This window comes from Chlorocebus sabaeus, chromosome 5, assembly GCF_047675955.1.
Source record: "Chlorocebus sabaeus isolate Y175 chromosome 5, mChlSab1.0.hap1, whole genome shotgun sequence".
NCBI classification, from domain to species: Eukaryota; Metazoa; Chordata; class Mammalia; order Primates; family Cercopithecidae; genus Chlorocebus; species Chlorocebus sabaeus.
Genome location: NC_132908.1, coordinates 53,480,550 through 53,507,795, shown reverse-complemented (window position 1 = coordinate 53,507,795; position 27,246 = coordinate 53,480,550). Strand labels below are relative to the sequence as shown.

Sequence of the window (27,246 nt, the reverse complement as noted above, 5' to 3'; positions counted from 1 at the left end):
AATTCTCCTGCCCCAGTCTTCTGAGTCGCTGGGATTACAGGAATGTGCCACTAACCCCAGCTAATTTTGTATTTTTAGTAGAGACAGGATTTCTCCATGTTGGTCAGGCTGGTCTTGAACTCCCGACCTCAGGTGATCCGCCTGCCTTGGCCTCCCAAAGTGCTGGGATTACAGGCGTGAGCCACCATGCCCGGCTGCAATAACTTACAAGTTTTTCTGAAAAAACCGAAACGCTGGAAACATGGATGAATCATAAAGACTTTATGCTAAGTGAAACCAGTTACAAAAGGACAAATACTGAATGATTCTACTCATATGAGAAATATGAGTAGTGAAGTTGACGACAGAGACAAAAAGTATGGCTGTTGCTAGGGGAAGGGGGGTGGGGAGTTATTGTTCAATGGGCACAGAATTTGGGAAGATGGAAAAGTTCTGGTGATGGATGATGGTGATGGCTGGACAAGGGGAATGTACTTAATCCACTGAATTGCATATTTAAAAATGGGTAAGCTGGTCAATTTTATGTTATAAATATTTTACCTCAATAAAAAAAATGATTGAAGTTAAAAATTCACTGAAGAAGCCAATATGGAAAAAGAAGGACTCAATGTTTAAAAAAAGCCAACTTTTTTTTTTTTTTTTTTAATCAAGAGATAAGTATGTAGCTCCAAGCTCAAGGTCTTGGTTGAGGACAATCATTATGAGTCCTAGTAAAAGACAACCAGTTTTAAGAACACTGTCAGGCAAGCTACCATGTAGCTCTCCTTGACTCCATGCTTAGCTCTTCCAGACTTCCCAGTACTGACGAAGGGTCACGTTTTTGTTCAGCTTTGTCCAGTGCTGTCATTCATAATATATGAATGAAAAGTCCCAGAAACCTGTTCTGTTTGGGAAGGTTTTCTTTTGTTCCAGGCTTCGGTGGTTAATATGCTTGACAAATTTCAGAGTCTCTCTATCTCTATAGACCAATGCCAAAGAATTGTTTTCTGGATTCACTGTTAGCAGCTGAAAAAGAAAAATACAGTGACACATCAGAACACAGAACTTATTCTCAACTCTTGGATGATTAACCATGGAACAGATGGTTTCCATACCAAGCACTTAATCTGGGGATAGAGGGGTCCTCTGAATGAACCTTTACTAGGGGTGGCTGTCAAGCCATTTTCCAACAAGCCCTATTCCAGCATATACCTAGAAAGGTACTTACCTATTACATTTATTTCTTATACATTGTAAGATTTGTGGCAATGCACAAGGCTCTTAATTTGGAATTTCTCAGGAGGGTAAAATAAATGCTTACTGAGTATCCTTTAGCATCTTTATTCCATGTTGAGTATTTTCTACTAGAAATTAGAACCATTGCCTGGCAGACCAACAGATTTATTAGCTAAAGATATTGGTAAAAGCTCATAAAAATTGGGTCTTTGAAAAATGAGAGCATTCTCAATAACTAAAAAGGATAGTTTGCTATCAGAAGAAACTTACCTCTTCATCTTCACCTTTGGCAATGTAAGAAGTAAAACCACCATATTCTGGCTCCCAGCCTTACAAGAGAAAAACAAATAGCATTCAGAAAGCCCTCATTGCAAGAGTTGCATCATCTGTTTAAATCACTGATCCCATGCTGCTTAACAGTGGGCGATCTGGGAGTTCAGCAGTAACTGGTTCTATGACTTATGAGCTTGAACTTATTATCATCTAGTTTGTCATGGATTCCCTTCCCCTAAATGCCTAATTTCCTGAGACAGTTGAACTGAAATGCAGACTTATTTCAAAAAACTTTGAATAAGAAAATTAAGAGAGAATTAAATGCTAAATATTTTCCCAGAAAGGCAATTACATAAAATCTATAGATCTGGGAGCACACTTAGGGAAAATTATGGCATGGTCCATCTCCCCATTCCCTAGTCACAGATATAAATCCTATTTTGAACTGGGAGACTGGAACTCATGACCCCTAAAATCCCTTCGACTTTGAGATCCTGTGATCTGAGATTCTGAACTAGGCAAATTACTTATGAATTGGTTCAGCTGGAAAGGGTCCCTCAGAAGAGACTGACCCTCCTATGGGGAATAATTCACTGCTTGCTTTCCACTCTCTTACCTTCACAGCCACAGTAGAGAATTAAGTCTAGGGCAAATTCAGCCTTGCTATGGTCATGAATTAAAGTGTAGTGACCGGTCTTCCAACGCCTCAGTTCCCCTTGGCATGTGGGGACACTTGATTCTAAGAAGGAAAAAAAAAGAAGGATGAGCAACTTTAAAAAATAACCTTGATAGAACTGTTAGATTGTAAGGGAATGATAATTAGGAATGATACAGCAATACAGGGAAACCATTCCTTTCAAACCTTTGATTGAAGTGCTATTCTACCAATCCAGCCTTATAAAAGATTGTCAGAAATTACCAGCTCTATTTTGGGGTAAAAAAGTTGAATTTTGGGCTGGGCATGGTGGCTTATGCCTGTAATCCCAGCACTTTGGGAGGCCGAGGCAGGCGGATCACCTGAAGTCAGAAGTTCGAGACCAGCCTGACCAACATGGAGAAAACCCATCTCTACTACAAATATAAAATTAGCCAGGCGTGGTGGTGCATGCCTGTAATCCCAGCTAGCAGGGAGGCTAAGGCAGGAGGATTGCTTGAACCCAGGAGGCAGAGGTGGTGGTGAGCTGAAATTGTGCCATTGCACTCCAGCCTGGGCAACAAGAGCAAAACTCCATCTCACACACACACACACAAAATGTTAAATTTTGATTTCTCTCTATAATAATAAATTTCAGATGGAAAAGAAGTCTAGTTGCAAAAAATATATATTAAAAAAAAACCATGATTATTATTTTATCTAACCTTAGAGATTTCTCAGCATGTTATTACCTAAAGTAAAAACCAGGAAAGGCAAAGATAGACCTGATTACTAAAATATTTTATAAAATTTAAACCATGCTGAACAAAATTAAAAAATAAACTATTACAACCTGTTAAACAGAAGGTTAATACTCCTCTGAGGCAGGCAGATCACCTGAGGTCAGGAGTTCAAGACCAGCCTGGCCAATATGGCAAAACCCTGTTTCTACTAAAAAATATGAAAATAGTAGCTGGGCATGGTGGCGTGTGCCTGTAATCCCAGCTACTTAGGAGGCTGAGGCATAAGAATCGCTTGAACCTGGGAAGCAGAGGTTGCAGTGAGCTGGTATCACGCCACTGTACTCCAGCCTGGGTGACAGAGCAAGATTCTACCTCAGAAAAAAAAAAAAAGGTTAATACTCCTATATGTAACTTTTTTTTTTTTTTTTTTAATAACTGATAAAATGACAAAAATCCCAAAGGAAAATACACTGAGGTAATGACAGGCAACTCATGAAAAAAAATCAAGTAACCAGTAGGGAAAAATATACAACCATGCACCATTAGTCAATGATAGGCAAATGCCATTTTCACCTAAAGAATAAGCAAGTTGGAAAAGAAAATACAAATTTGCTAGGAAGAATGAAAATATCATCATGTACAATGCTGGTGAGAGTACAGACTGACACAAGTTTTGGGGAGGGCAATTTGGCAACTGCCTTAAAATTTTGAGCAGTCTTTGATGTATTACCATACTTCTGAGAAGCATTCTGAAGACACAATGGTTGCATCGTTTGTTATGACAGTAAAGAACTGGAAAAAATCTAAATGCTCAACACAGGACTGGTTAAGGTCATCTGATCCAAAAGATTGCAGGCATTAGAAATTATACTAGAGAACAGTGTTTTTCAAAACTTTTAGTTGTGGCATACATTCTTGAAATAAAATCTAGAAATGCTATGTTGGAAAGCAGATACATGTAAAACTGCTTTGGTGGGCAGGGCGTGGTGACTCACTCCTGTAATCCCAGCACTTTGGGAGGCCAGGGTGGGCGGATCATGAGGTCAGGAGATTGAGACCATTCTGGTTAACATGGTGAAACCCCACCTCTACTAAAAATACAAAAAATCAGCTGGGCATGGTGGCACACACCTGTAGTCCCAGCTACTCAGGAGGCTGAGGCAGAATCGCTTAAACCTGGAAGGCGGAGGTTGCAGTGAGCCGAGATCACACCACTGCACTCCAGCCTGGCAACAGAGCAAGACTCCATCTCAAACAAACAAACACACAAAAATCCAAAAAACTGCTTTGGTGGAAGGGTTTCCTAAGTGAGGAGGGTGTATAAACCTGTTCTATCGTTATAAAGGATGTAAAAGGATGAGAAAGAGGTTTATGAACTATTATGTGGAAAAAAGATTACAGAACTATATGTTCTGTTTATTATCATTAAAATCATATCATCATTAATCAATATCATTATATCAATAATCATTATTATCATTAAAAACACGTGTAAAAATATGCCCCCATATGTGCATACATGTATATGTCTACATAGCAAAAAAAAAAAAAAAAAAAAAAAAACAGTGGAAGGATACATTCCAAATGCTAATATAGTCACTTATAGATGATTATTTTCCTTTTGCTTGTTTTCTAAACATTCTGAAATTGACGTGTTAGTTTTTGAAAAACATCTTAAAGTTATCAGGTCTGTAATGTTATCTCACTAGATGTGCCCCATCTATGCCAGTGTTTAGCACTGCTATCATATGCCCAGCAATTTGATAGTTTTTGCCAAGATTTATAGCTTCATGGTAAACTTTGTAATCAGTGACGTTTCTCATTCACTTTTGTATTCCCTACTCTGCTTTGGCCCAGGGCCTCTTGTATACAGTAGATGCTCAACAATGGAATAAAGCATCTTTTGGCTGCCCATATAGATTTTATCCTAAGTTGCAGGTTCCCATAAAAATGAAACCAAAAAAGGAATAGAGCTGGACAAGTTTTGTCCAGGTGTGATGGCTCACGCTCGTAATCCCTGCACTTTGGCAGGACAAGATGGGAGGATTACTTGAGTCTAGGGGTTCGAGACCAGTCTGGGCAACATGGCAAGATCCCATCTTTACAAAAAAAAAAAAAAATCAAGAAAATTAGCTGGGTGTGGTGGCACATGCCTGTGATCCCAGCTACCTGGGATTACTGAGGCAGGAGGATCGCTTGAGCCCAGGTCAAGGCTGCAGTGAGCTGTGACTGTGCCACTGCACTCCAGCCTGGGTGACGGTGCAAGACCCTGTCTCAAAAAAACAAAACAAAATCAAACAGAAGTGGATAAGGTTTTTAAAAAATCCCTTTGAGACTGAGACTCCATGGATACAGAGTCTGGTTCCTCTTAGGGTCTGGGCATAAATGCCAGTATCAATTAACACGGAAAACTAATCTTTCGAAGAAAGGCTACCCTGTGTATTAAAATAGCACAGAAAAAGCCACCGGGTCTGGTTTTTCTAAATATCTGCAGTGGCCAAAGTGACTGGTCAGTCGGTTTTGGAAGGCCACAGAATGAGTTATGTTGCTTTCAGTTAGCATCTCAAACCACTGATTTTGTTTCCACAAGTATCCACCCCTTGTCTTTGCTCTCCTAACTGCACAGGGTTTTCAAGAAATCTGAGTGGAAGCAGGGAATGATAAACTGGGTGACAGATATTCTCATCTGACATAGTAATAAGTGCTGAAACATTTAAGCTGAATTTGTCGCTACTTGGTTAATGGTGCCAGTATTTTCACAGGAGTGTTACCTCTTAAATTTCTTGTATTTCTCTCTTCTCCATATTGGTTGCAGATGATTAAACTTCTACTTGTAATAATTTCCTTCTACTTGTTTGTCCAAATTCAAGCAAGTTTTCTTAGGCTGTTACATTCAGATCTGAGTTTAAATGGCACTCCTCAGAGAGGCTTTTCTAGATCACCTATTTAAGAGGCTACTCAGTCATTTCTTTTTCTTTTGTTCTTTTTTTTTTTTTTTTTTGAGTTGTCTCTCTCTGTTGCTCAGGCTGGAGTGCAATGGTGCAATCTCGACTCACTGCAATCTCCTCCTCCTCCCTGGTTCAAGTGATTCTTCCACCTCAGCCTCCTGAGTAGCATGGATTACAGGCGTTCACCACCATGCCTGGCTAATTTTTTTTTTTTTTTTGTATTTTTAGTAGAGACGGGGTTTCACCATGTTGGTCAGGCTGGTCTCGAACTCCTGGCCTCAGGTGATCCGCCTGCCTCGGCCTCCTAAAGTGCTGGGATTATAGGCGTGAGCCACGGTGCCCGGCCTACTCAGTCATTTCTTGTCATATAACCCTATTACAATGTTTTGCATAGCACTTATCATTACTTGACGTTTTCTTGTTGTTTGTATATATATTTAATCTCTGTCTTCTTCTACTAGAATGTAAGCTCCCAAAGACCACAGACGTTGTCTGTTTTGTTCTTCAGCTCCCGAAATAGGGCTTAGGGCACAGTAGATGCTCAGTAAATGTTTGTTGAATGAATACATGTTTGAATGGTGAATGGTTAATGGTAAGTAAGGACAAATCCTAACAACAGCTTACCTTTCTTTGTTTCATTTTCCTCTGGCTCTGGGTCTATCTGGTCATTGTTCTGTTGGCTGTTGTTGCTGATGGCTGTCTGATTATTCTCTGGCTCAGGAGGACTATGGCTAGTCCCTTCTTCAGTGCTATCAGCGGCTTCTTCCTCTTTTTTGTCATTCATCTCTTCTTCTTCCGAAGGGGCCAAGAAATGAAGCTTCAGGCCTGTGAAGTTGGAGAGCAGCAAGAATAGTGCCTCAGAGCGAAATAACTTCATGCACTCCTTCAATATCTCAGGAAGCTTACTCTCCTCAGCTTTCTCATAAAACCTGAAAAACAGCAATGTCAAGTTGTTCAGCAAAGCCACAGATGTAAAATGACTCATGGGATAAAAGCTGATCATTAGCTTTGTACCTCTCTTCCTAAATCTTGGCACAGCTTACTAAAGCACAAGTTATTACAATAGTGAGATTTTCTTAGGATTTGGTTAGGACATCCTGCTACTGGATGTCCCTGAGAACAAAACATCATTAGGGCAAGTGTCCTATTATTGGGTGTGAGCTTTGGTGCATGATTGTATATTTTTTCCTGTTGGTTATTTGACTTTCTTTCATGAATTGCCTGTCATCACCTCAGTGTATTTTTCCTTTAGGCTTTTTGTCATTTTACTAGTTATAAAAAAAAGTTATAGGTGCTGAATGTAGAAGCAAATATCTCTGATGACGGGTTCTACCTTTTGTTAGGGGGACCTCGGCTACTCCATTCCACATCTCCATGCTCCAAGGCCTCACAGACTTTTGCGAATTTCTCAGGCTAGAAAATGAGCAGATAAAGCAGTAGTCAGCAGATTTCCCTATTACCCCACACTGGTTTGGCAGGTACAGCAGCTCTGCCAAACATCAATCTGGCTAATTCCTAAAAGGTGCAGTTGATTGTCATTCCTTTCTTTGCTTTGCTTTTTTTTTTTGAGACAGAGTTTCGCTCTTGTTGCCCAGGCTGGAGTGCAATGGTGTGATCTCGGCCCACCACAACCTCTACCTCCTGGGTTCAAGCGATTCTCCTGCCTCAGCCTCCCAAGTAGCTGGATTTACAGGCATGCACCACCATGCCTGGCTAATTTTATATTTTTAGTAGAGATGGGGTTTCTCCATGTTGGTCAGGCTGGTCTCGAACTCCCGACCCTCAGGTGATCCATCCGCCTTTGGATTCCCAAAGTGTTGGGAGTCGGCCAGAGCCACCACGCCTGGCCGACTCTCACTCCTTTCATACAAGATCCCCTACTCCTGCTGTGGTAAAGCCAGGGTGAAGACCAGACTACATCATCGGCTTGCTTTAGTCAAGAGATCTGAGTGCCACTGTGGCTCATTCTCTTAAGTAGTTATATACCTTACGTCAATCTGCTCAACCTCTCAAACTGCTGCATTTATAAAATGAGGATCATAATACAGACCATAATACAATTCACAAGATGTTGTGAGGATAAAAAAATTAAACTGCATTACAATCAAGGTCATTACCATGACAATCTCTGTATAACAATTCAGATTCTCTAGGCCCCTAATTTAATAACCATTTTAAATTCAAAAAGTTAAGTACGACACAAGGAAGCTGGTTAATCTATTAAAATATTCTCCACAAGAGGCTTTCCATTTATTTGTTTAATGCAGTTTCCCAAGCAGTCCTATCAGTTATAAATGTGTGAAAAAGGAAAGATCCCATAGCATGGTTTAGGTAAACTCAATTGAATAGGGTATTCAGTTTATTTACTATAATACTTCTCAAAATCTTAATATGCTAATGTCAGCTATAAAATTCCTAGAGACAGACAGGATGTAGAGTCTCTCAACCTTTTTTCTTGGAGGAATAGCTCTTGGGACCATGGTTCCATGGGACCCACAGTCAACTGTAAAGTGCCATGCCAGCAAAAGTTATCTTATTGGCCCTCACAACAACTCTGTGAGAAAGACAAGGCAGGTATGAATCCTAGTTTAACTGAAGACAAAATAAATACCCAGAGTGATTTAGTGATCTGCCCTGGTTAGTAAAACCAGAGCCAGGGCATGAGAATAGGTCTTCTGATTTCTTTTTTTTTTTTTTCTTTTGAGACAGAGTCTTGCTCCATCACCCAGGCTGGAGTGCAATGGCACAATCTCAGCTCACTGCAACCTCTGCCTCCTAGGTTCAAGTGATTCTTCTGTCTCAGCGTTCTGAGTAGCCGGGATTACAGGTACATGCCACCATGCCTGGCTAATTTTTGTATTTTTTTTTTTTTTTTAGTAGAGATGGGGTATCACAATGTTGGCCAGGCTGGTCTTGAACTCCTGACCTCAGATGATCTGCCCACCTCGGGTTTACAGCGTGAGTCACTGCGCCCAGCCAGTCTTCTGATTTCTAATCTCTTTCTACTATAACAAGCTGCCTCATCACTGTCAAACGTTCATCAACAGATATTGTTCTATTAGTAATCTATTTTAAAAGTAATAAGAAGCACCATATTAGATGAATAGAAAGGTAACTACACACAACTCCTTCTCAGGGTGGAAGCTTGTGTGTGTGTGTGTGTGTGTGTGTGTGTGTGTGTTTAAGACTCTAGAGAACTGAGGAATACCCAAGGGATTCTTAACCCACTAAGCACACCGCTGATACTGTTAGTGTTATCATCATTTCTGTATTTCATTTGAAGAAGGGAATGACGTAAACATTCTAATCAGGAACAAAACAAAAACTCCCCAGTGATGCCTATGCACCCATTCAGGAAGCAAAACTGCATGCCAAACAAAATATTCAGAACAACATACGCTAAGCCTACCTACCTTAAGAAACTCCTTCAGGAGAATTTCAGAACTTTCTTCAAACTCTTCTTGAATTTGAACTTGGTAATCCATGTCCAGATAAGTAGGGTTGATCCAATCATATAAAATCTCATGCTTATGAAGAGGCAGCAGATGCAAAATGTGAGTTAATAATTCCTATTGCTTTTGCTCTTACATCATTTCACACTAATAAAATACATGCAAATCCTCACTTCATAAGTTTCTCCTATTAAAGTACTGGAAAACTCTGCTTGAGAAAGACACTATCAGGCCGGGCGCGGCGGCTCAAGCCTGGAATCCCAGCACTTTGGGAGGCCGAGACAGGGCGGATCACGAGGTCAGGAGATCGAGACCATCCCAGCTAACACGGTGAAATCCCGTCTCTACTAAAAAATACAAAAAACTAGCCGGGCGAAGTGGCGGGTGCCTGTAGTCCCAGCTGCTCGGGAGGCTGAGGCAGGAGAATGGCGTAAACCCGGGAGGCGGAGCTTGCAGTGAGATGAGATCCGGCCACTGCACTCCAGCCTGGGTGACAGAGCAAGACTCCGTCTCAAAAAAAAAAAAAAAAAAAAAAAAAAAAAAGACATGGCCAGGCGCGGTGGCTCAAGCCTGTAATCCCAGCACTTTGGGAGGCCGAGACGGGCAGATCACGAGGTCAGGAGATCGAGACCATCCCAACATGGGCTAACATGGTGAAATCCCGTCTCCACTAAAAAATACAAAAAACTAGCCAGGCGAGGTGGCGGGCGCCCATAGTCCCAGCTGCTCGGGAGGCTGAGGCAGGAGAATGGCATAAACCCGGGAGGCGGAGCTTGCAGTGAGCTGAGATCCGGCCACTGCACTCCAGCCTGGGCAACAGAGTGAGACTCCGTCTCAAAAAAAAAAAAAAAAAAAAAAAAAGAAAGACACTATCAAAAGTTTACTTAAGAAAAGTAGAGGCCCGGTGCGGTGGCTCACACCTGTAATCCCAGCACCTTGGGAGGCCAAGGTGGGTGGATCATTTGAGGTCAGGAGTTCGAGATCAGCCCGGCCAACATGGTGAAACCCTGTTTCTACTAAAAATACGAGAATTAGCCAGGCATGGTGGTGGGCACCTGTAATCCCAGCTACTCAGGAGGTTAAGGCAGGAGAATCGCTTGAACCTAGGAGGTGGAGGTTATAGTGAGCCAAGATTGCACCACTGTACTCCAGCCTGGCAATGAAGCAAGACTCTGTCTCAAAAAGAAAAAAAAAAAAAAAAAAAAAGGAAGAAAAAAAGAGAAGTGGAAAGGGGCGGGGCAAGCTCAAGGTACAGTTTCATTAAAAGGAACAGCTAATTCTAAAATCGGAGAAACAAATGATATGCTATAACTCCTAAGATAAGGATATCAGCAATTCTTCTTACATCTTGTGGGATATGAGGGCTCCGAGGTATGGGGGGTTCAAAGTAGTTGGGAGGCCTAGTCAACGATGGACCATGAAACCAGCCACTTATAGACAAACGTGACTTTTCTTCAGACAGAACTTCAGACACCTGAAAGGACAAGCCCAGGAGCACATCAACACGAAGAATAAAGGGGATTACTGCCAATGCACATTAATTTCAGGGTCCTCCATGTTAAGCATTAAAACAACATCGGATAACAAGTCTAACAAGAAGCTGTCATGTTTGGATAATGGGTGATTAAAAAGCATAATCCTTGGTACTCTATTTGTGGCTTACAATCTTTACCTGGTGAAAGGACACAGGAGATACTTCAAAGAAAACCAGTTTGTTCCATGAAGGGATAAGAGACTTGACAATCTGCTTCGGCTGAAAGTGTTCTGCACCAGGAGAGAACACATCCATAAATGTGGTTCATTACCATTAACCACCTCCAGGCTGCCTCATTTTACTCTTGACAATTTCCAAACTTCTGAGGGCATCTCGATGTGCCCTTCAGACCCTGAAATATTGCCCTTTCCATCTGTTTCACTCATACTTGCAAGTCTGACTACGTGGCATCTGTTCTTACTACACCATCCATCTATTATTGAGAAGGGCTGGAATAAGGTCTCAAAGTTTCCTGGAGTCAACTTCTGGTGCTAGACATTCAAAAAAACCTTGACTTTCTGTCAAATGGACTGGTCCTGGCAGATTCATAGCCACAGGCAGCTTTATATGTACTCTACCCTTCCACAATCAGTATTCAGAAGCTCAGTCTGACTGTTTCTCATCTTAAATGGATTCTAATTGATCTCTGGAGTCATTTTCAAGTCTAACTTAAAGAGGTGGTTGTCAGGGCTGGCATTTATTCCCCTTGAGGTAGTCACTATAATAAATAGCTTCCACTTCCTTTGAGGAGTACAGACATTGTAGATAAGAACATGATACTGAATCAACTCAGCTTTAACTCAGAAGTGGCCACTGGTGGTGAAGTGCATGCACTTATACTTATCTTACCATCAATGCTGTACAGGTCCAGGGTACCACCCAGGCTCCTGTCCCAGGGAGGAACCAGGTATAGGATGAAGGCGATCCGGCGCCCTTCCAGCTCATCATCATGGCACAGCAGGGCATCTGCAATAGTTTAATGCACACCTTAGATCCCTGCAGACAGTGACCAGCTGACACCTGACTCTGCATTTAATATCAGTCCATCTGACACTCAACTGTAATGTCCACTCCAGCTTTAAAGGTCTTCCAGCTTTAAAATGACACTTAATTCTCCTCTTTTATAAGTAAACAAATAAGTCAATACAGAAAATTCTAAAAACTCTAAAGAGCACATAATTAGATAGATCCAGATATAACCATGAACAATATTTTTACATATAATCTTCCAGTATTTTTCCTGCATATATGTATTTACTTTTTAAAAAGAGTAACATCCAGCAGTGGCTATTTGTAGCCTGCTTTTTAAATTACATGGCAAGTATCTTTCCCTGTCAATATATACACTTGGCATCACTTTTAATGGCTATAGTTATTCCACTATATGGATTATGAACTTACCTCCTTCCCCCCTTTAATAGATTTCCTATTTGTTAATTAAGTTGTTTCTGTTTCTTAGCTATTATAAAGACTAATTTAATGAACATTATTGTACATGGATCTTTTGCACTTGTTCCCATTAATTTCATGAGGGAAACTTCTAAAAGCCATGTTGTGGGGCTAGCAAGATAGGCATCTGTGCAGGCTGAGAGGGAGGGAAGGCTATGGTGAACTGCAACCAATTACACGTGGAGGAATTGTTGCAATAAATGAATAAATACATTGAAGATAATGGGAGCCAGGTTTTTCACTGTTCAAGAAGGGAGTCACAAATATGGAAATGCAGAAATCTAGAATGAACCCTGTGGTGTTCAATTGGAACTTGAGGAATCAATGTGAATTCAGTTTCCTATATCTATAGTTTTATATATCTGTATATAGAAATATAGGCCGGGCATGCCAGTGGCTCACGCCTGTGATCCCAGCACTTTGGGAGGCCAAGGCAGGTGGATCATCTGAGGTCAGGGGTTGGAGACCAGCCTGGCCAACATGGCAAAACCCCATCTCTACTAAAAATACAAAAATTAGCAAGGCATGGTGGTACACGCCTGCAATCCCAGCTACTCAGGAGGCTGAGGTAGGAGAATCGCTTGAACCCGGGAGGCAGAGGTTGCAGTGAGCCAAGATCACACCACTGTATTCCAGCCTGGGCAACAGAGCGAGACCCAGTGAAAAAAAAAAAAAAAAAAAAAGAAATACACTCCAAATGTAAATGGATGTATGTGCATCCATGTGTGTATGTACATGCATACAGATATTCACCACCTCTTCACACTGAAAGGGTCTGGGAGCAGTGACACCCTAATAGCAAAGACAGTTAAGAGTCCAGATCTTGATTGTTAAATATCATTCTTCACTAAAAAGAACCAGGATTCTTTGGAAGAATGGCCAACTCCAGGTCATTCTAGGACCTTGGCATGGAAAATCTTGTTTTGCAGAAAGTAAGAAAAAAAAAAAGAATGATGGGGATATAGCAAAAGGACACAGAAGTCAGTTTGAAGGGGTTCTCCTTGATAAATCAGGGACAGTATGAGCATCAATATAATGACAGTAACTGATAACATGCTAATTACACAAATAGCAATCCATAAATCCATACCAATATAATGACAGTAACTGATAACATGCTCATTACACAAATAGCAATCCATAAATCCATACCAATATAAACAAATGAATGAATAAATATATCAGGAGACATGTCTTCTCTAGAGTGGAATGACAATACATGTAGAGAAATTATTGTTATAAAATCACCATCTGGCAACCTTCATGGTAATAATTTAGCAAGAAACATCAGAGAATGCTAAAATAAGCAAATCAAAATTTGATGAGAAATGGGATATTTACATAATCTTAAAGTATCTCCCCACAAAATACATACCGACAGAAAAAGAACAGTGGAAAAACCTGATGTCAGCCACCACGTTAATCAAGTGATCACAGTTAATATCACTAATAATGTGACACACTGAAACCATGCACCACCTGATACAGTGAGAAGAACACAGTATCAATTCTGTAATCCTGCCAAAAACATATGGCCTGAATCTAATCATGAGAAAACACTAGACAATCCCAAACCAAGGAAAGTTTTCCAAAATAACTCATCTGTAAGTCTTCTAAAGTATAAAGATCATGAAAGTCCAGGAAAGATGGAAGGGCTGTTCTAGATTGAGGGACGCTGAGGAGACAATATTATAACTAAATGCAACATGCAATCCTGGACTGGGTCTTTTTGCTATAAAGGACCAAATAATGAAGCCTGCATGGAGCCTGGGGATTAGATAATCCATTGATGTCGAATAAGGCATCAACATTAATTTCCTGATTCTGATGGTTTATGATTATCATGTAGGAGAATGTCCTTGTAGAAATTACTGAAGTATTCAGGGGTCATAGAACATCATGCCAACAACTTACTCTCAAGTAAAACAGGAAAAAATAAATTATTTGTACTATGCTTGCCACTTTTCTGCAAGTCTGAAATTACTTCAAAGTAAAAAAAAAAAAAAAAAAAAAAAGATACTGGCTGGGTATGGTGGCTCACACATGTAATCCCAGTACTTTGGGAGGGCAAGGCAGGTGGATCACTTGAGGTCAGGAGTTCAAGACCAGCCTAGTCAACTGGTAGAACTCCATCTCTACTAAAAATACAAAAATTAGCCAGGCGTTGTGGCATATGCCTGTAATCCCAGCTACGTAGGAGGCTGAGGCAGGAGAATCACTTGAACCCGGGAGGTGGAGGATGCAGTGGGCTGAGATCGTGCCACTGCACTTCAGCCTGGGTGACAGAGGGAGACTCCGTCTCAAAACAAACCAACAAATGAAAAAAACAAAAAACAAACAAAAAAAAGAAAACATGGCAGTAAATGAAGATATCTTATGATCCTATGTATCACCTCTAAAAGTTGTGAGCCATCTATACTTCCAGGACAGTGTATGAGAGCACACTCAAATGATTATTTTATTTAGTAAAATTTAAAAAAGAAAAAAACCTTTTCCTTCTGGGTGAAAAACCAAGCTTGTATCCAAAAAAAAAAAAAAAAAAAAAATTTATATGCTCAGAAAGGGAAATGGAAGGATGCACCCCAAACTGGTGACAATGGGTACCTCTGAAGAGGGAGCAGGGAGAAGGTGAAGAAGGCTATCATGGTTTTACACTATATACCTACAATATTGATTTTTTTTTCCCTTTAAGAATGCTTTCACTTATTGCCTTCAAAATAAAAAAGAGAAGGGAAAATAGCATTGAAGGAGATGGTTGTTCCTTAGGAAGTCTAAGAATAGAGTTTATATATCACTCTGAATTTCTTGATATTTTATGTACAGTTGGTGTGTATGTATGTCATGGGGATTTTGCTGAAAATATGGTCAGTAGCTTTCACCATATTCTGAAAGACAACCACTGCTTATGCCTTCCAATAAGGTAGGTATTTCTGTCTATGAACTGGGTCTTTATCAGGAAGATCCAGATGCTTTGCAGGGACATTCAGTTGAATGTTTTGGTGCACAGATACCATCTCTCCATTCATGTTGAATTAAAGCCTTTAAATCTTATAGACACCAGGTCTTTATCTTCCTTACCGGTGAATTCATATTTAGCACAGGACATGTCAATGGTTGATTCCAGGTCAATTTTAGAAATATCAGAAAGCCAGGACCGGAAATCTTCAAACAGAATTTTCCTAGAAATGTAAACAAAAGATAATTTGTTATGCCACAGTGTGGGATCTAGGCCACAACGATTTGGATCTAGGCCACAACTTTTCTTTCCTGGAGATCACATTGTATTCAAGAGATCCATTCTCAGATCTCATCTGAGACATTCTGAGAAATGTTTCTCAGTTCAAATTTGCAGAGTTTAAGTCTCATGTTCCCAGAAAAATAAATGTAAATCTCTATCTACATTGTTTTTGTTAGTTTTTGTTCTAACGGTTCACGTCTTCTCAGTATTTTCTTTCTCCTAAATTTAAAGTATGCCCTATCAAGGCAGCAGTTTGGCCTTTTGTCATAACAACCCATCACACCAATGTTCTAGTCCAAGTTACTGGTTTTCAGACAAGTTTTTCAGCACTAAAATGGAAAGCTCAACTGTTTATATTTTCTTTTCTTTCTTCTTCTTCTTTTTTTTTTGAGATAGAGTCTTGCTCTGTTGCCCAGGTTGGGGTACAGTGGTATGATCTCGGCTCATTGCAACCTCTGCCTCCTGGGTTCAAGCGATTTTCCTGCCTCAGTCTCCCGAGTAGCTGGGACTACAGGCGTGCACCACCACGCCTGGCTAATTTTTATATTTTTAGTAGAGATGGGGTTTTGCCCATGTTGGCCAGGCTGGTCTCCAACTCCTGACCTCAAGTGATCTGCACGGCTCTGTCTCCGAAAGTGCTGGGATTACAGGCGTGAACCACTGCACCTGGCCTCAACTGTTTTTCTTTACACACTTTACTTCACTTCCAATGCCAAATGTGTGGGCTTATCCCCCTACACTGTCCAATTCTCTGACACCAGCTGAGTGTCTTAAAAGTCAATTCAATTCTGACACTTTCTACCAGGGGTTAATAAAGGTTAAGGGCTTAGTCCCATGAGACTGCCCCCAGTGTGCCCCCTCCCCCAACCCCACTTCAGATACTGATTACAAGTTCACGTTGTGACCCATATGCTTCTAACCAAATAGTTATAAACTGGAGGTTCACATTACTGCCTCCTTAGGTTTGATAATTTGCTAGAATAGCTCACAGAACTCAGAATAAGTTTGTTTACTAGATTACCAGTTTATTATAAAAGGATACAACTGAGAAACAGTCAGACAGAAGGGACGTATAGGGTGAGGTATGCGTAAGGGGTGTGGAGTTTCCACACCATGTCCTCCCCAGGTACACCACCCTCCCAGCACTTCCATGGGTTCAGCAATCCTGAACTCCTTTGGTTAGGGTTTTTGATGGAGGCTTCATTACGAAGGAATCATTGATTAGGTGACTGGCTATTGGTGATTGACTCAACCTCTAACCCCTCTTCCCTTGCAGGAGGTCAGAGAAGTCTGTGCCAGGAATAGAGACCAAGACCAAATATACATTTATTATAAATCACAAGCACTAATACTGGTACCACCATTTAATGAACACTTGGGTGGCACTGTTTTAGAAGATTAAAACAACTTTAAATGGCAATAATGATGAGTGTTGAATTAAATGCATAATAATGAGTATAATTTTTCATAGAAGTTCTGATGCTAACAGGATACCAACAGAAAATGGTGAATGCTTCCATTTACCAGCTAAACTGGCTCTCCATGTAGAAATCTCTTAACACAATTTATAACTCACTCAGCCAATCAACTTTGAAAATCAACTTTGAAATTATGAATTATTACTAACCTTGAGGAATTAAAAACATTTTTAAAAGATTTACATTAGTTCAAATTACACTTACAAAGATACTTAATATTTTTTTGGATCATCCTACTCCAAATGCACATAACTGAAATTCCCATAAAATAGAACTGTCCTATTTATAACTAAATATCACATCTCCAGGTTGATCTCTAAGATTTCATTACGAAATACCTTTTTGTATTATATACTACTCAAACCAAAAAATTCCATTATCAGCTGTGAACAAGCTTAAAGAACATTCCATAAAATAATTGTGCTCAGTCAGTCCATATAACTTTTAAAGGCAGAGTTGCAAATCATATAAAATGGGTCAGGATAGCAAACTGCTGAACCAGGCTTCAGATAATGTGAGTGAGAAGTATTTCTTCAAGTCGTGATACTTTAAGCAACTAATAGTCTTAAATCCTTTACTGGTAACATCAGCTTTCACAAATTCCAGAAAAAGCTCTTCTACTCATTCTATGAAAGTGTCACAAGGTCGGGCTTATTTTCTGTCATTGTTAGCATTTGTTAATTGTATTCATGAAGGAACTCACAGAACCCAAGTGGGAAATAAAAAGATCAGCTCTCTGTAATGATTAAGGAGTTGCAGCTTGCTCACCATCTGGCTGTAAGCCTTCGGTGTGGAATGTAACTCAGTCCCACATGAAATGCTTAGCAGAGGGGTGTTGTGAACTAAGGAGATAACACCTTAATGCATGATAATCTTTCTTTAGGGGGAAAAAAATCTAAGTAAATATGAAACATAATGTGTTACAGTTAACACACAAGCAATACTTCAGGATTTAGAATAAACTGTGCAAGCTGCCTATAATACATGGAAGTATTGCAAAGAAAAAATATATAATGAGAATAATTTGTATCATATAGATGAAAAACAGTTATTACAAAGCAACATATACTTATTATAGAAACTAGGAAAAAATTCCATGTAAGCAAAAAACTGTTAAAAAAATCTGTATTCCTACTAGCAAGAGTTAAATACTCTATTTTTCCAAATCTTTTACTTTGTACACACAGACACCCAAATGTAGGTGTGTGTATCTCTTTTTAAAATAAGATCGTGTGATGTGAATCCACTGGTCAGAAAAAACAACAAAGCATCAAATTGTGTGTATTATTTTTTTTCTCTTGACAAAAATGTGTTAAGTATCATTATTTTATATATTACTAAGAAAAAAAATGCTGTCAATTAAAGTAGGACACAAAAGTGATTGTGTGAGACACTAGATCCCAGAGGTGTTAAAATGTTAAAAGTTTCTTAGAATTGAGAAAATAGATAACTACCACATTCATGTGTCAAAACTTGTACGTATCATATTTAATGGTTGTATAGTTTCCACTTTATGTTTTGTACTAGTATGTTTAAATCTCCATGGGCCATAAAATTTGTATATAATTTTTCAATATTATAAACAATATTACAATAAATAATCTTGTATGGAATCTTTGAGCATATCCTTATTTTCTCAGGATAACTCCTTTTTTTTTTTTTTTTTGAGATGGAGTCTCGCTGTTGTTGCCCAGGCTGGAGTGCAATGGCTTGATCTCGGCTCACCCCAACCTCCGCCTCCTGGGTTCAAGCAATTCTCCTGCCTCAGCCTCCCGAGTAGCTGGGATTACAGGCGTGTGCCACAACACCCAGCTAATTTTGTATTTTTAGTAGAGATGGGGTTTCTCCATGTTGGTCAGGCTGGTCTCGAACTCCCGACCTCAGGTGATCTACCCGCCTCGGCCTCCCAGAGTGCTGGGATTACAGGCAGGAGACACCGCACCTGGCCCTCAGGATAAATTCTTGTAAGTGAAATTATTCTACAAAAAGATATGCATACTTGTAAGGGTTCTGATACATCTTTTAAAACCATCTTCTGGCTGGGCGCGGTGGCTCAAGCCTGTAATCCCAGCACTTTGGGAGGCCGAGACGGGCGGATCACGAGGTCAGGAGATCGAGACCATCCTGGCTAACACAGTGAAACCCCGTCGCTACTAAAAAATACAAAAAACTAGCTGGGTGAGGTGGCGGGCGCCTGAAGTCCCAGCTGCTCGGGAGACTGAGGCAGGAGAATGGCATAAACCCGGGAGGCAGAGCTTGCAGTGAGCTGAGATCCGGCCACTGCACTCCAGCCTGGGTGACACAGCGAGACTCCGTCTCAAAAAAAAAAAAAAAAATAAAATAAAATAAAACCATCTTCTAAGAAAGACTGCAGCAGTGTATAAAGGTATCTATCTATATCTGTCAACACTAGAGTTTTTATTTTTAATATTACCAACCTAACGTGTGAAAAATGGTATCTCCAGTGTTAACTTCTGTTTCCTTGATTACTAACAAGATTGAGCATTTTATCACTCAGAACTTGGGTCTTGGAATCAGACGGACTTAGGTTTGTATGCTAGCTCCCTTAATTTTAAGCTATGTAAATTCAATTTCTTGGTCTCCTTCCTCCTCTACAAAGTGGGTTAACAATGTCAACAAGAATTATATGACATACACAATATTGTAACATTTAAAGCACTTACTACACTGCCTGGCACATATTTAGTACCCAACAAATATGATTGTTTACCTTAAAGCAGAGATGTGAGGCTCTCTTCTCTTCTTCAAATCATCAGACTTGATCATGAAAAGAGAGAAAAAAAGGGATTTCCTTCACATAAGAGACACACAAAGGAGAGCTGTTTAGTGAATGTTCTGGTCCTAGCATTGTCATTAAGAGCCCAGACTCTGAAGCCAGGCTGCTTAGGTTTAACACAGGGCCCCTCCAATGGATGGGTCTGTGACTTGCCAAGTTATTACCCTCTGGGTTTATTCATTAAACAAATACGTAAGTTTTTATAGTCTAGTTTCTACACCTGTTGAGGGAGATAGACAACAGACACAAAAAACAGATTAGTATAAAGATGGTGAGAAGTGCATAAGGGAAAAAAAGAAACCCAGGGAAAGAAGAATGGGGAGTGCTCAGCCTGGAGAGTGGTTTGCAATTATAAATAGGTTGGCCAAGATAGACTTCAGGAAGGTGAAACAAAGACTTGAAGGAGGCTGGAAAGTGTGGCAAGGGAATATCAAGGCACAAAGCATTCAAGGCCTTGAGCATGAAGCATGCCTGGCCTATTCAAGCTATTGCAAGAGCACAGAGGGAGAGGGAGGGCAGTAGTAGATGAGGCCAAAAAGGCAATAGTGGGGCTGGGTGCTGTGGCTCACGCCTGTAATCCCAGAACTTTGGGAGGCCAAGGTGGGTGGGTCAGGACTTTAAGACCAGCCCGACCAACAGGGTGAAACCCCGTCTCTACTAAAAATACAAAAATTATCTGGGCGTAGTGGCGCATGCCTGTAATCCCAGCTACTCGGGAGGCTGAGGCAGGAGAATCATTTTAACCTGGAGGCGGAAGTTGCAGTGAGCCGAGATCTCGCCATTGCACTCCAGCCTGGGCAACAAGAGCAAAACTCCGTCCAAAAAAAAAAAAAAAAAAAAAAAAGAGTAATAAGGGACTTAAAGCCATTTTAAGTACTTTGGCTTTGACTTAAAGAAATGAGAGGCAGCCGGGCACGGTGGCTCAAGCCTGTAATCTCAGCACTTTGGGAGGCCGAGACGGGCGGATCACGAGGTCAGGAGATCGAGACCATCCTGGCTAACACGGTGAAACCCCATCTCTACTAAAAAATACAAAAAGCTAGCCGGGCGAGGTGGCGGGCGCCTGAAGTCCCAGCTACTCGGGAGGCTGAGACAGAAGAATGGTGTAAACCCGGGAGGCGGAGCTGGCAGTGAGCTGATATCGGCCACCGCACTGCAGCCTGGGCGACAAAGCAAGACTCCGCCTCAAAAACAAAAAAAAGAAAAGAAATGAGAGGCTTCACCTGATGATTCCTGAAGCAAAAACAAAAAACAAACAAAAAAAAACCCAGAGTCATTGGAGTTTTTGAGAAATAACATTTTTAAAGATAATATCTGCCTAACACATAATTATCCACATAATTTCAATTTCTTGAAAGTGTATAATTCACTGGATTTTAGTATATTCACAATGTTGGGCAATCATCAGCACTTCCTAATTTCAGAACTTTTTAGCACTCCAAAAAGAAACCCTTGTGCCCATTTAGGTAGTCATTCCCTCTTCTCTCCTCCCCCCAGCTCCTGGCAACCACTTGCCTATTCTGGACATTACACATAAATGGAATCATATAATACATAGCCTTCCCCATCTGACTTCTTTCACTTAACCTAATGTTTTCAAGGTTCATCCATGTTGTGGTAGTATCAGTACGTCATTCTTTTTAATGGCTGAGTTGTATTCCATTCTATGGGTATGCCACATTTTGTTTATTCATTACTTAAACTGTTTCCACTTTTTGGCAATTATAAAGCTGCTATGAACATTTGTGTACAAGTTTTTATGTGAACACATTTTTAATTATCTTGGGCCCATTTACATTTTAAAAAAATACAATGACTTCAGCGACTGTCTAAGCAGGCGACAGTAGAAGGGAAAATGGTTGATACACTAATAGAATAATCCCTGGGAGACACAGAGAGCTTGAGCCTGGTGTTGGCCTTTGGCAGTGAAAGTAGTAAGAAGTGGGCTTCTCTGGATATACAGTGGCATGTCATTTATACTCTAAGAAATTTGTTGTGAGGTGATTTCACCGTTGTTCCAACATCATAGAGTGCATTTACATAAATCTAGATGGTAGAACTTACTATACACCTAGGCTATATGGTATAGCCTATTGTTTCCAGGCTACAAACAACCTGGCATGTTACTCTACTGAATACCACAGGCAATACAATAGGAAGTATTTGTGTATCTAAACATATCTAAATATAGAAAAGGTACAGTAAAAATAGGTGTTACTTTATGGGAGCACTATTGTATCTGTTGTTGACAGAAAATGTCATGTGGCCATTGCCTGTATTTTGAAGGTGGAGATAGCAGTTTCATGATGGACTGGATATAAGGTGAGAGAGGAATCAAGCATGACCTCCCTTTTGGCCTGAGCCCCCAGAAAGATCAAGCTGCTATTAACTGTGATGGGGAAAACTGCAGGTGGAGCAGATTTAGAGGGAGAAGACCAGAAGTTTAGTTTTGAACTTAAGTGTCAGAAACTCATTAGATATTCAAGAGGAGGCAAAGCCATGAGACCCACAGAAATCTGTGTACCTAGGGAAGGAGGCCAAGCATTAGGATGCAGAGTACTCTATCATTAAGAAGTCAGGTGGAAGAGGAAAACCTAGCAAAGGAAGCTAACAAGAAATGGCCACTGAGGAAGAAGAGAAACCAAGAGAGCATGGTAACTTGAAAGTAAAGTGAAAAAAATGTCTCCAGGAAGAACAGTGATATAGTAGGTCAAATGCTGCTGATGAGCCAAGAAAGAACTGAAAACTGATTACCGGATTTAGTAACGTGGAGGTTATGGGTGACCTTGACAAGTGTAGTTTCAGTGCAGTAGTACAAGCAAAAGCCTGATTAAAATGGGCTTACCAGAGACTGACAGGAGAGGAATTGGACACAGTGCAGACAACTCTTATAAGAAATTCTGCTGTCAAGAGAAGCACAGCAATTGGGTGGTAGCTGAAGGGAAAATTAGGTCAAGAACTTTGTTTTTTTCTTATGATAAGAACTAACAGCTTTTTTTCTTTTTGTTATGTTGAAGGGAATGATCCAGAGAAAAAGAAAAACTAATGTAGTTTCCTCAACTGTGAAACAGGTATAGTAATGGGATTGTTTTGAGGATTTAATGAATAAATATAAAGCACTTAGCATGGCATAAATTATGCACTCAATAATGCTTGCTTTAAAAAATATAGAATATTGGGCAACTCCTAACGACAGAGTTGGTTATGGGAGTTGGAAGATGTTAGAGACCCAATTATCAAGTCAATTCATACCACAAGCAAAGAAAAGGGCATGGATGAGGATTAAAGGGGCAGGAGAATGAAACCAGGTTTTACATCTATTGTCAGGGTGAAGAGTTCTTGTCTAACAGAGATTAACAGTAAAAATTATTCACAGTAGTTTCACCAAACTTCCATGTGGATCCAAAGTAATGGCAGCTCCTTTTTTTTTTTTTTTTTTCAATCACCCAAGGCTCTTTTTATTATTTTGCCTTTTATCTTCCAGTTTTTCTTTTTTTTTTTTTTTGGAGGTGGAGTCTCACTTTGTCACCCAGGCTGGAGTGCAGTGGCGCGATCTCAGCTCACTGCAACCTCCACCGCCCGGGTTCAAGCGATTCTCCTGCCTCAGCCTCCTGAGTAGCTGGGATTACAGGTGCGTGCCACCACGCCCTGTATTTTTTGTATTTTTAGTAGAGATGGGGTTTCTCCATGTTGGTCAGGCTGGTCTCGAACTCCCAAGCTCAGGTGATCCACCTGCCTCGGCCTCCCAAAGTGCTGGGATTACAGGCGCGAGTCACTGCGCTGGGCCCTCTTCCAGTATTTTTAATCTTCCAAATTGCATTAAGTAAAAACTATTTTGATGTTTCAATTTTAGTAATCAGATGCATATGGCCCTAAATCAACAAGAGGCCAAGTGTGTGATAATCACAATAGCAGGCAACTGTGGTTTTGGGCAACCTTACCATGGAAAGCAGTGTAGTTTTCAGCTTTCTGAATTATTAAGAGTCATATCTTTCATGTATTTATCCTGGTTAATTCAGTCATGTGTATAAGGCCCAAAGACAGAAAGATCTGGGGAAGGTCAGGATATATCCATCTGACCAATCAGCTCTAGCGTAGAAGAGTAAGAGAGAGAAATTCGTTACTTACTCTCTTATCCCAGATAAAATAAAATGGGAAAATGCAAAAAAAAAAAAAAAAAAAAAAAATTCTTCACCTTTTCATTTGTCTTTTTTTTTTCTTTTTTTTCCCCAACTTGAAGCACAGATGTCCCTGAGGTTTACAAAGGATTTCTAAGAGTGACATCCTCCATGCACTGAAAGATATACCCCCAAACTGGGGAAATCAATGACCTGTATTTCTATACCTAGACTAGGCTGTGTCTTCCAGAGTAGAAAAACCAACCTTAAAAAAAAAAAACAAAAAAGAGATCGTCTTTTCTGCCCAATTAAACTGTCCACCAAAAAAAAAAAAAAAAAAAAAAAGAATATTAACTCTTTGCCCTACTGCAATGTAGAGCATACTGTAATATAGCAAACCACCTGAATCAAAAACATGAACTCAAAACTTTATTTTATTTCAAGATGGAATTTTGCTCTTGTTGCCTAGGCTGGAGTGCAATGATGTGATCTCGGCTCACTACAACCTCCACCTCCCGGGTTCAAGCAATTCTCCTGCCTCAGCCTCCCAAGTAGCTGGGATTAAAGGTGTGTGCCACCACACCCAGAAAATTTTTGTATTTTTAGTAGAGACAGGGTTTCACCATGTTGGCCAGCCTGGTCTCGAACTCCTGACCTCAGGTGATCTACCCGCCTTGGCCTCCCAAAAGTTCTGGGATTACAGGCATGCACCACTGCACCCAGCCCGAACTCAAAATCTTAAATGGTAATTGTCTCCCAACGTACAACTCTCTTCATCATCATACCACCTACCCACATGTACTTAATCCCTTTGTTTATACATATTCACTCATCGGCTTAATTTGTTTCTTCACTATCTCTATCACCATCACTTTTACCCCTATTATCACTTCTGGTCTGAGCAACTGGAAAGATCAAGTTGCTATTAACTGTGATGGGGAAACTGTAGGTGGAGCAAATTTAGAGAAGACGAGGAGTTTAGTTTTGGACTTAAGAGTCAGACGCTTACTAGACATCCAAGAGGAGGCAAGGCCATGAGACCCATAGAAATCTGTGTACCTAGGGAAGACATTATCACTTTCCCCATGCTGCAGATGAAGAAACTGAGAAGTCTTTGAGAGTAGAGCCTGCACTTAAAACACTAGATTTTGAAGTCTTACAGGACAGGCACTGTCTAAGGCTTCCATATAATAATTATAGCACTTAACACATAGTTAACATTCAGTAAGCTTGGTTAAATGAAGGCATGCTCTTAACAATGTCAATGCAAGGACCCTTCAAGGCAAACCCATCCTAAAACCTCAAGGCTAAAGGTATTGAATGATTTCAGAGACAGTGAATTTCTGAGCTGGAAGAGTTAATGTGGCAGGGGAATAAATACCTGCTGGAACTTATATAAATCATTATACTTCTCATGGAAGTCCAAGTTCATCAGTTCCTTCTGAAGCCCTTCCAAGAAGTCTTGGCTTTGGATGAAGTTTGGGATCACGCAGTGAAGAAAAGGGTCCATGTCCATGACAATGACTTCTGTTGGAAGGAAAATATTATCTATGGCTTTTTTCCTTTTGTATTTTTGACCGCCAAGTAACACAGCACCGCTAATACAAAAGGGGATGGTCATGAATTTTGGGGAACCTAATACTTAAAGTCTTAGATTTGGGGAAAATATCATAAGCTCTGACCTTTCTTCTTTACCCATGAAATACTACTTTTTAAATATACTATGGTTACAACACAGTCCTTGAGATGAGTGATGGGTGATGTCACTAAATCAAGGTTCCTACTCTTTTTTAAAAATGTGTTTCAATGATTACATATTGAATTGAATGTATTTTAGATTCTTAATTCATTTCCCTCCAACTTTGGGTAGCACGTTAAATGAGAGTAGCAATACTGGCCGGCAGTTTCCCTGCTTTTTCTTTTCCTAAGTTATTGTCAGAGGCATTTACTACCTACTGTACTTAAAAAAAAAAAAAAAAAATCAGGTCAGTTCAGGCATAACCGCCTCTATTTCCTTGATTTCTACCCCAACATTTACCCACTGCTTCCGGCTGGCTAGATCCCCATCCTGTAATCATCAGCACCACCTACCATGTCCCAGGCCCATTATCTCATTTAATCTTTTCAACAGCTCTGAGGGAGACATTATCACTCTCTCCATCCTACAGATGAAGAAACTGAGAGAACAGAGCCTGCACTTTAACACTACGCCATCGTTTTCTATAGGCATCCAGCCTACCCAGGACTCACCTCTTCAAAGCACTTGACAACGAAAGAAAAATTACGGCAAACTCTAGAAGGGGATGCCTGGCGCATGAAGCAGAGCTCTGAACACATAAGGTGATATTTAAAACTGAGGCTGGAATCGTTCAACGTAGGCTCCTTTCCTCGGTCAACGCGCGTTTATTTTCATACAACATGGAGTCAAACTACAGGCGCGTAGAGACGAGTAGACTAGGGAGCCGAGCTGGCAGCTCGCGACAAATGCCCTGGCTAGACTCTCCTGGGACAGCCGAGCAACGCCCTTGCAGGAGAAATGACATCAGCTACTCCCGTATTTGTCCAGATGTGTATTGGGCCTTACTCAGGGAAACATTTACTGAAGCTTGCAAGCATTAGTGTATTGCTCCCATTCACCGACTTTCTGAGGTAAATACTATGAACTATCCCATTTTACTTAGGAAGCAACTGAAGTTTAATAAGGTTAATTCCATTGCCCGGCGACGCGCAATCAGGGGAGAGGATTCTAACTCAGTAATCTGTGACTCCAGACTGCAACTATCACTTGCATACCGTCTGCTTCCCAAAACTCTCCGGCCTCCATTTCTCCCCTTTCTCACATTTCTAAATTCAAACCGAATTTGGAGTGAATGGGAGCAGCAGCCGAGGCAGGAGGATACAAGGTGGTCAAAGTCCTCCAAGAGCGTCTTCCCTGCCGGCCCCGCTGCCTAGGGCTGCGCGCGAGTCCCAGGGCTTTTTCAGAGGTCCCCAGACCCCTGCGTGGCGGCCCCTCCCTGAGAGCACCCGGTTACCGTGACTGAACGGCGTCCTGCGGCTCCAGGCCTCAGCCACCTGCTTTTTCAAGGTTTCTTCCATAACAGCGTCCGAAAACTCCGCCATCACCTCCTTCTTTCCCTTTTTTCCCACCCGGGCTGGGCCAGGCTCCGCTGGCCGCTTCCCATTCATCTCCTCCCAAGGTACAGCACCACGCCACAGACGCTACTTTCCTGAGGGGACTACAATTCCCGGCATGCCTCCTTTACTGTGTTTCCAATGGGACTCACCAAAGTAAGAGGAGGCGGAACCTAAACCCGGTTTACCAATGGGAGCTCCATCCCACCAGCTATTGGCCCAATGGCGCTCGGTC

General features: G+C 40.8%; 1 protein-coding gene across 2 annotated transcripts; it reads right to left on the bottom strand.

Moving 5' to 3' along the window:
- Window positions 1-246: 246 nt before the first annotated feature.
- On the bottom strand, window positions 247-27,134 carry OGFOD1 (2-oxoglutarate and iron dependent oxygenase domain containing 1). Of its 2 annotated transcripts, none has more exons than XM_007993348.3 (13): window positions 26,912-27,134; window positions 25,261-25,406; window positions 19,696-19,742; window positions 15,327-15,427; window positions 11,649-11,765; window positions 10,938-11,029; window positions 10,611-10,739; window positions 9,227-9,340; window positions 7,147-7,226; window positions 6,438-6,742; window positions 2,105-2,227; window positions 1,486-1,544; window positions 247-1,005 (listed from the first exon to the last, which is right to left on the bottom strand). In XM_007993348.3, the coding sequence occupies exons 1-13, from the start codon at window positions 27,063-27,065 to the stop codon at window positions 844-846; spliced, it is 1,629 nt and encodes a 542-aa protein (XP_007991539.1). In that variant the 5' UTR covers window positions 27,066-27,134; the 3' UTR covers window positions 247-843. The 2 variants fall into 2 exon arrangements, with proteins under 2 accessions (XP_007991539.1, XP_007991540.1); XM_007993349.3 differs by lacking the exon at window positions 26,912-27,134 and adding an exon at window positions 26,130-26,237.
- Between the last annotated feature and the right edge of the window lie 112 nt (window positions 27,135-27,246).